The sequence below is a fragment of the Symphodus melops genome, assembly GCF_947650265.1.
Source record: "Symphodus melops genome assembly, chromosome: 20".
Taxonomy (NCBI): Eukaryota; Metazoa; Chordata; class Actinopteri; order Labriformes; family Labridae; genus Symphodus; species Symphodus melops.
This window is the reverse complement of record NC_136710.1, coordinates 18,575,923-18,585,826: the sequence shown is the minus strand read 5'-3', so window position 1 is coordinate 18,585,826 and position 9,904 is coordinate 18,575,923. Positions and strand designations below refer to the sequence as shown.

The window sequence follows — 9,904 nt, the reverse complement described above, 5'->3', positions numbered from 1 at the left end:
TCTCTCTCTCTCTCTCTCTCTCTCTGTCTCTCTCTCTGTCTCTCTCTGTCTGTCTCTGTCTCTCTGACTCTCTCTCTCTGTCTGTCTGTCTCTCTGTCTCTCTCTCTGTCTCTCTCCCTGTCTCTGTCTGTCTCTCTCTCTGTCTCTCTGTCTGTCTCTGTCTCTCTCGCTCTCTCTCTCTCTCTCCCTCTCTTTCCTCTCTCTCTCTCTCTCTCGCTCTCTCTGTTTCTCTGTCTCTCTCTGTCTCTCTTTCTCTCTCTCTCTCTCTCTCTCTCTCTCTCTCTCTGTCTCTCTCTCTGTCTCTCTGTCTCTTTCTCTCTCTCTCTCTGTCTCTCTCTCTCTCTCTCTGTCTCTCTGTCTCTCTTTCTCTCTCTCTCTCTCTCTCTCTCTCTCTCTCTCTCTGTCTCTCTCTCTGTCTCTCTCTCTCTCTCTCTCTCTCTCTCTCTCTGTCTCTCTCTCTGTCTCTCTGTCTCTCTCTCTGTCTCTCTGTCTCTCTCTCTCTCTCTCTCTCTCTCTCTCTCTCTCTCTCACCAATAAAGGCACAAAAAGCCTAAAAAAAGAAAACAGTGTTGGAAATGTCAAAAAGATGGTAGTAACCAGCAATACACATCTGTTTGTGTACTGACCATTTTCATTGGAGGGTCAGATATTATTGTTTCCTTCACATTACACAATGCCCCCCCCCCAAATAAAAATAAAAATAAAAAATGGAGTTAATTATTAGCTAATACAAGTATGATTGGGGAAAGATATAAAAATAAGACCTGAAATCTTCGGGCTGAGCTGCATGTGTGGATGTGTGCATGAAATCCTGCAGGTAGTTGAGATGAGCTGATTGGTGGACACGGCAGGTAGCATTCAGGAAACTGAGCTGGAGCGAGTAGTCGAGGGGGGGGGCTCTCGTCTGCCAGCGTGCTGTTCATACTGTGGATTCACTCGAAGCATATTTAAAGGCAAAAGATGTTTGGAAGTACATTATAAAAGAGACACACACACACACACACACACACACACACACACACACGCACGCAGAGCAGACAACACAACCTCTTGTGATGCATTCCTTTGTGACGTCAAACTCGCTGCCTCTGGGCTACGGGGCAGAGCACAGGATGTCAGAGAGAGAGAGAGAGAGAGGGAGAGAGAGAGAGAGAGACAAAGAGACCCCGAAGAGAGAGAATCCTTCATGAGATCCATTTCACATTTATGTGGTTTAAGAAGAAGAGAAAACTGGGAAGAAATTTCAGCGAAAAACAGTCACAAAAGAAGGAAAAAAAAGAAAAAGGAAAAGGAGTGCCAAGCCCAGAGAGTCGGAAAGTGACTGCAAATAGAAACTTCCCTGTAATGAGTGGAATTCTTCGCTGCTTCTCCTCCCTGCGTTTGACGGCCAGCCTTGCCCTGAACGGTGCCCGGCCTGCCAACAGAAGGGGAAGAGAGGCACGGGCTGCCGATCATACCCAGACATGTGATGTGGAGTCACACTGCAGCAACCCACATCCTCAGCATTATCCTCTGTTTTCACACACACACACCAGCGCTCCAGCTCGACGCCGGCTCCTCACCAACGTGTGTTTTCTCAAAGCTTATCGGCTTCTTTTTATTTCAGTTTGAACATCTGTGCTTTCAGCTGTTAGCAGGGGAGTCTGACTTTGGTGCAGTTCACACATGCAGCATGGCTTTTGTGATTTTCAGATCAAAAAGCACCCGGGCTGATAATCAAGTTGATCAATAATCTGCAACAGATTCTAATAAATTCATGCGTGTTATACAAGTCTTTAAATGACAAGATGGCCCACAGTCACTTCTACAAACATATGCCGACCTGGCTGGGCATCGCTCAAATATTCTGTGATTTGATTTATATGGTTTGAAAGTACAAAGAATCAATATGTGAAGGAACTCTTATTGTTATGAGTCGAGGAAACGTGCGGCCTGTGACACCCTCCTCTGTGAAATGACTCCTGCGTGCTCATGAAGGTGCACATGGCCCACAGGGGTTTGACCGTGCCTGAATAAACGCTTTAAAATCCTGTAAAAAAAAAAAAAAAAAAAAAAAAAAAAAGAAGCAAAATGAAACAGTAACAAATGATCAGATATGAAGAGATGTGTCGAAATAAAGGAGAGGATGCAGTAAAGACAGAATGAGTGGACTCAGAGAGGAGGATTACTTTTTCAAAGTTTGAATAGTTAAGATTAATCACATTTTTAATCCTGCTGCGTTTCAGAACCGTTTTGTTCTTTTAGGCTTCAGCTGAGTCTGCTTTACTTCCTGTTTGACTTTTTTCAACTTTTTATTTGGAAGGAAATTGAGGGAGCTCCTGTCGATCGAAAGTTACGAGTGAACATCTCCACAGAGAAGGAAACCTGAGTGGATGAAGCCGTCTGTGGATTCATTCTCCTGCTTCAACTGTAAAGCAGCCGTTAGTCTTATGAGTCTCCTGTTACCATGCCAACACACGTGTCAATCACAGCAGTTGAAGCTGATCAGCCCGTTCCTGCAGAGCTCCATTAACCAAAGGCCTGGAGTTGTTTCTCTCCGTCAGTCCGCCTCTTAACCACACACACTTAGAGGTTTATATCGCCTCATTAGTGGAGGTGATTACGTTTACGTTCCATTGTAATCGATTTAAGTGAAGTCGTTCAGGAGAACACGGTTCGCCTGGGAGGAAACACAAAGGTGACGTCTTCTCCGCTGCGTTCTTCCTCCGGTGCGACGAGAGCCGTGTCGTTTTGTTTCCTCCAAAATCTGAAAGGATGACGCGTGCTGCTGTGTTCTCGCTCCTGCCTGTCAACAGAACCTGTGACTTTTCTTGTCTTCTGTCTGTGAATTTAGACAAAGTTTTACCCGCAGGAATATTGCAAACACACCTCAGACTGTTAGCGTCGATAACACAAGTAATAAGCTAGCTTTACTAAAATCGTCTGTGTCCTGATGGTGTCTGCAGGTACGAGATAAGACGCAGCACAGATCGCTATCACTGTGCTCCGAGGGAATTATGTTTGTGGGACACTGGCAGAGTTGGCAGATGTGTGTGTGCCAGTTTGTCCCCTCCTCCCTTCATACAGTTTGAATATTGCAGCCTGTGCTTTACGTGAGGCCGTCAGTGATCAGAACGCCCGGATCAGATTCCTTCTGTTTGGTCCTGCAGTGGATTCACTGTCGACGCATTCATCTCGATAAGCGTGCCCTCGTCGCCCTTTTTACTGTGCCCACTCCTGCGTCTTCCTGCAGCCACGTTGATGTCAAAATAAATGACCCCGTGACGCCTTTCCTCTTCGAGTAAAAACTCTGAGGCAGCTGAGTGGACGAGTCCATCGTAACATCCACCTCGTGACATCTAGCATTCGGCTTCTTTGGCGTTCTCTTTGAATGGAGGATTTTATTTTCTTACCTTGGTTAGGTTCCTATCGATCTACCGGAAGTTCCTTTTGTTCCTTCAAAATAAAAACAGTTATATTTTTATCCAGGCAGGAAGTAAAATACAGCTAACCCAGTTCAAAGCTGCATTAAAATTACAAAATAAAAGGAGAACGACGTCAGCCTCGTGTATCCTGCGCTGGTTTGTGCATGTTCTCACATAACCACTAGGGGCAATGTAGAGCTATAAGACCGGACGTGATGTCATCGGAGACGCACAAAGAGCTCGACAACAATGGTGGAAAGTTTTGAAAGCCACTTGATAAATCAAGTCCGTGACTACCCTCGAGTGTGCAGACGACCTCCTCGAGTGTCGCCATCTTTGTTTAATTGAGCAAATCCGGAGTCTGATTTATGCGGCGCTTCCTCTGGAGGAATCCTCCAGCACATGTACGCAGCCGCTCGTCCATGCGTACACAATGCTGTATGTCCGAGCCAGATAAAATGTCCTGATTTAATCAACAATGTAAAAATGAAATCAAAGCCTCATTAGACATAATGAAGATCATTTTGATGACAAAGAAAAGTCAGATTTTCTTTTTGCAGGAAGCATCGTTTGAAAGGTTTCCTTCACACAGGAGCTTCTGATACTGCAGCATTAAATTTAAAAATAGTGCTTCCTCTCTGTCAGCTCATGTGACGCGCTTGTTGTGGTTTGCAGCATAAGCTACCTGCGATGGTGGTGATTTGTAATCATAAAGTCTGCATGCACCACGCATGAGCGATTATGCGTGGTGCAAGAGCGATTAGTGAAGATGTGAGTGTCGCTGTCAGTTTGACGTGTGAATGTCGATAAAAGAAACAGGAAGTGAGAGATTCGTCAGGATGTGTTGAGGAGTCTATTTATTTATTATAAGAGATAAAAGAAGTGCATGTGAAGAGCTTTGGGTCTTCATCACAGAGCGTGTTTGACCCTGTGTCCCCTCCTGTCCCCAGTCCTTCTGGCTCAGCCCATAGAGAATGAATGCATGGAGGGGTTGACCTTGAAGATCACCGACTTCGGCCTGGCCAGAGAGTGGCACAAGACCACCAAGATGAGCACCGCCGGCACCTACGCCTGGATGGCCCCCGAGGTCATCAAGTCCTCCACCTTCTCCAAGGGCAGCGACGTCTGGAGGTGAGTTGCCGTCTTTGACGCTTTTACAGCTTTCATTTACACAAGTGGTTCAAAGATCAGCTGACAACTCTTCTTCACTCTTATGATGTTATGTCATCCATGTATAAACTGTGGTGCCATTCAACTCCCAGCAGGATTAAGTCCCAGCAGGATGTGTGAACATTTTGGGAAATTTGCAGATTGCTCTCATGCGGAGATTGGGTGCTAAAGATTAAAGCCGCTCTTGTATCCTGTATGCTAAATATGAAGCTAATTATAGGCTAAGAGAGCAAAGCTAATCCTGCAAAGTCCAACTATTCCGTAAAAGGATAAAAATGGTTTTCTTTGTTGCCTGGAAAGCACCGTGTTGATCTGCTTATTGGTAATAGAGCCTGACTGGAATTGGGTTTTGGGAACAATTCACAAATGAGAGCGTGCAGTCGTGTAGTATTTCTTTATTTTTTTAGTTTTATAACACAGAAAAAGCAAGTGTTATGTCAAAAGCCCAGGGTCTTATTTAAGTGGTTCACATTTTTCCTGGTTTGTAATGTAACAGTGAGAAGTTTAGGTGTGTTTTAACTCACGTGGCGACTTCTGGGCTTGAACAATTCAAGAAGTGCAAAATCCTGCAGTTTGTGGAGTGTCCGTGTCGAGGCTGGCTGAAGGAACATCAGGAGTCACATAGGTGTCTACTCAAACACGAGGAGAGAGCGTTCGCAGCAGAAAGCGTGAGACGGACGTTCAAGCTCACAGCCAGCTCTTTTTCTTCAAATTGCTCGGTGGACACGGAGACGACCTAACTCATCACTTTTTTGTTGGACGATCTGCTCTGTCGTCACTTGAACAGTGTCATATTCTCATTCACAGTAAAAAGGAATCTAACTAATGCACAGCTCTCCTGACCTTGTCCCCAGCTTAATGCTCAACGTCAGGACGTTGTTTTAAATGTACAGTATTTGTCAATCAATGTCACATGTTGCACTGAAAAGGACGTAGACGTCCGTGTGTTCGCGGTTATTAAGTACAGCAGTGTGGACAGTAGACTCGCTTTGGTGCAGGGCGACGGTGTCGCTGCAGGGTGAAAGTGCAGAGAAGTGATGGTGGGAGACAGTGATGAAGAGCGGGAAGGGGAGGGGGGAAGGGGGGGGGGGGGCAGAGTGATGGATTGCAACAAGGCCGCCGCAGCCATGTGATGGCGTCTCTTCAAAGAGCTGCTCTGTGCTTTGTTGTGGGACATGTGTAGTGCACACTGTCCCATTGTCTCCAGTATAGACACAGAGAGAGGCCACACACCAGAGCTAACCACAGCCCTTTATCTCCGTGTGTGTGTGTGTGTGTGTGTGTGTGTGTGTGTGTGTGTGTGTGTGTGTGTGTGTGTGTGTGTGTGTGTGTGTGTGTGTGTGTGTGTGTGTGTGTGTGTGTGTGTGTGTGTGTGTGTGTGTGTGTGTGTGTGTGTGTGTGTGTGTGTGGGGGGGGGGATCCTGCATTAGGAATACATCAGAGCAGGATGTCTTTACTCTAAAACTTTCTAAACGCTCGCTCATGTATTTATTACAGCAATAACACATGCATGGTTTTACTGCATGCTCGCTCTGGCTCTTAAGTCTTATATGCAATGGTTTGAATGTAATCCCGTGGATTTGGACCATTTCATCCATTCTCAGGCGGTTCTTTGCAGCCTACGTGAAACTGATTGAGCGTTCGGTTCCACTAACCTTTTCTGAATGAGTCCTTGAGAACATCAGAGAGGATTCTGCTCGGGTGCAAGCTTCTTAAGGAATTTTCTGGTCCTCTGAGGAGAGCTATTTAGTCAGTTATTTTTCTTCCCTAATGAGCTCAGTGTCATCTCACTATCTCTCTCACATACACACACACACACACACACACACACACACACACACACACACACACATTCTCAGTTTCCAGCTCCTGTGTGTATCCACAACAAACCCACGCAAGCTCATTTTCACAGCAATCTCTGCACAATCTGGAAAACTGCAAAATGAGCGAGTAGCAGGCGGGCGGGCGGCAGCGCTCTGAAAATGAAGGGTAATCTTTGTTCTACTATTCTTTCTCATCTTCCCTCGGCCGCTCGTCTTCCAAAGCCGCCACACGGAGACGACAACCGCCTGAGGGCGAGCCGACGAGCGGCGTTTCTGCACAGTCACAGTGTGTGGAAGTTGTAATTAAAGAACTAAATAAAAAAAGGCTGCGGCCTGTGCTCTCCACTTAGCGAGCCTCCACTGTGCGCTCAGTCAGCTGAGGGCCAGGGTTAATTGACAGTGTGGGAGATCCAAGTCCTGCGCCACGCTTCATCTTCTAGGGACACAGGGCTGCTCCCATTGTGTGGGCTTGTGTGTGTGTGTGTGTGTGTGTGTGTGTGTGTCGGTGCACGTTTGTGTATTTTGTACAAGCTCTGCATGCATGTGTTGACGCTGCTTTGCAAGCACGTTTTCATCAAGCCTATAATATCCCACTGCACAGACGTGTCTCGGTGCTGTACTGTATGAACGTGTGAGACGTGTGAACAGAGTGACAGGAAGATGAGTGCTGGGTGTTTAGATCCACACATCGTTGTCAACACTTGGATCCTTATCGGGGCTCGACTGATACTGGACTTATCGGGCAGAACCGATATATCGGCCGATATCAAACACACGTCGAAAAGATTCATAACGAACACGAGATGGTCTCTCAACCGGAGCGTATGCAGCGTATGTTCACAGCTCCACACTCTGAGTGATGATGATTGTTGTAATCCATATAGCGCCCTCTGCTGGTGAAAGAGAACTGCAAGTTTAATACAACGATACTGAAATAAAACGTTCATTCACTGGTGAATAAATCTCGTAACATCGGCGCATATCTGCGATGCTGATTGTCTCTGGATTTGCAAATATCAGCCGGGCTCTAATTCTCATCCTCGGTGTAATATTTGAAAAGTCAGAACATGGTAGCGTTCAAAGGGAAGTCAGGTGATTTCAAACATTCTCCCTGTTTTTAAATATCGGGTTGTGATTCATTGAACCCATGTTTCAGCCAGCAGCTGCAAGGTCAGGTGGAATTGGTACAACAGAAGGCGTCTGATCACTTTCCTCAAAGGAAGGGTGTTTTTTAAAACAAGTTTAAAACAGGAAACAGTGTTCAGTGTTCTCTCCAAGACTTCGCTTCCAGAAGCGACGATGTGACCTCGAAGGTTGTGAGAGTTCTTTGTAAATGTCTGTCTGCTGTTTATGGATTGTTGTGTTTCTTTGATATTTTATGAAACAAAACGACAGGTGCGGTGGAAGACCAAGCGCCGATCTCTTGTGTTGGAAAATGAAGCCAATGTGGACGTGTACAGTGCAGTACCTTCAGTGTCCACTTGAGGAGGTCTCGTCTATCTTTACAGCAGAGTGAAGAGTGTGTCCAGCCTTGATCAAAAACACTTCTGGTGTTTAGATCATTTGTTTACAATGATCATGGGGGGGCAAATGTTGTTTTAGATTATATGTGTTTGAATGATTGGGGGGGGGGCTAATCTGGTTTAGAAGTGGACACACTCAAGCTCCGCCTCTTAGTCAGCTTCTTCTTGATTGATAGAAGCTTAAATTAGGTCAACGTTTGCAAAATGGCGGCCACCATAGTTTGGCTTGTGACTCTTCTTGATATGAGTGAAGACGGTGCAGGACATAGTTTCCCTCATTACGCCTCTGTGACATTCAGATTGAAGGGGGTCGTCATAGGCTCGTAAATATCACTCTGAACAGAGTTTTGGATTTCAGTTCCACTGCTCATCTCTCAGCGGCTGATTGGAGACATCTTAATAACCAATTTCAAAATGTGTTTTAACCCACTACAGCCATCTGGACTGTGTTTAACAGCCTCTGCTCTATAAAGGAGTGATGGGTGTAAGTAAGTGTCACCATTTAGACCGAAAAAAAGACGTACCAGGAATACCAGGACTTCCCTTTAAGGTCGTCCTGGCAGCTCGAGGGGAAAAAAGTAATTATCACGGAAGAAGAGTTTTTCCATGAAGCAGCTGCAGGAAGAATACACGACGGGCGTGTTGTGGAGAATATATCCTGTGTTTAATATTGGTCTGGTTGGACTGCCTCATGTTTTTTTCTCTCCTTGCAGCTACGGCGTTCTGCTGTGGGAGCTGCTCACTGGAGAGGCCCCCTACAAAGGGATTGATGGACTCGCCGTCGCCTACGGAGTCGCCGTCAACAAGCTCACCCTGCCCATCCCCTCCACCTGCCCCCAACCCTTCGCTCAGCTCATGGCAGGTGAGACGCGTGTTTCGATGGGGGGGGGGGGGTGAATGCACTCGTGTGTTCTGTTTGTGCGGGGCTTTCTCTCTTTGCTCTCGCGTGACATCCAATCGGTGTCAACAACACGCTCTCTCTCTCTCTCCATTTCCCCAAAGCTGGGTTAAAATTGAAAAAAACAAATTCCTGTGTTGTTAAGAACGTGGCTGCGGAGGGGAAGTGTTTCCTTGTGCAATATGTTTGTGCTCATTTTGATTTGTGCAGCTTAAAAAAAACAAAGTGTCACCTGAGTTCTTCCAGCCTGCGAACTTTGTCTCCAACAAGAAACAAAAAGAAGACGGTTTGCCTCCTCTCCTCTTAACCCCGCTCTTTTGGTGTCAGCTTTCCTCTTACAGTCCTGTTTGGGAAAAAAAATAATAAAAAAAATCTGTGCATAGCCACCTCAGAGGATTCATTAATCATTGGATTGTTTTTTGATCTCCTTGTAAGGCCCAAAGCGTCGCAGCGAATTATGCAGAAACCTCCCCACAGCAAGTTAATTAAGCATAACACTCTGAATAAGTGATCAGCTTGACTCTGGATGGAGCTCACACGAGAGGCTGAAGTATGTGTAAATAAAGATTAGAGCGAGTGGAGAATAGTCGATTCACACTGTGAGGTAAAGAGCGCAGAGACATCCATCTTCTTGTCCCGTGTTTAACGATTACAAGAACCTTTAAAATGAAGCCCTGATTTCTATGAAAATAAGTGGCGTCGAATAAGACTTCTCTTTTTGGACTCTACACATTCAAGAAACTATAAAAAGAAGTGAAACTACCAAAGACAAGTGAATATCTCGCTCATATTTTCCACTCAATTTGAGGAAACAGAAAACCGAAGCAGCCACTTTTTCATTTCTTATCAACCTGTTAGTCTTTTTCTTTGTATCTTTGAGTTACTCTTTAAAAAAAAAAGAAATTTGCGCCCGACTTTTTGGGAGTGAGCTGTGAGTGTCAACCCAAAAAATGTGACTTTTAATCTGAGCTTCTCCTGCCGGCCCCCTTCCTGTTTTTCCTGCGTGATGTCAGAGTGAGCTGATGTGAGAACGCAGCAGGGCAAAATCAGGAGAATTCACCTGGAGCGAGTGGGAGGGCGAGGGGT

At 45.7% G+C, this 9,904-nt stretch overlaps 1 protein-coding gene across 1 annotated transcript in view; it reads left to right on the top strand.

Annotated features, from left to right (window-relative positions):
• The window catches only part of LOC306841219 (mitogen-activated protein kinase kinase kinase 11), a 35,911-nt gene that overhangs the window by 10,429 nt on the left and 15,578 nt on the right, over positions 1 to 9,904 (top strand). The window contains exons 2-3 of the mRNA XM_079370967.1: positions 4,355 to 4,535; positions 8,634 to 8,782. Coding sequence (XP_079227093.1) covers positions 4,355 to 4,535; positions 8,634 to 8,782 — 330 coding nt within the window. The remainder of the gene's footprint in view (positions 1 to 4,354; positions 4,536 to 8,633; positions 8,783 to 9,904) is intronic.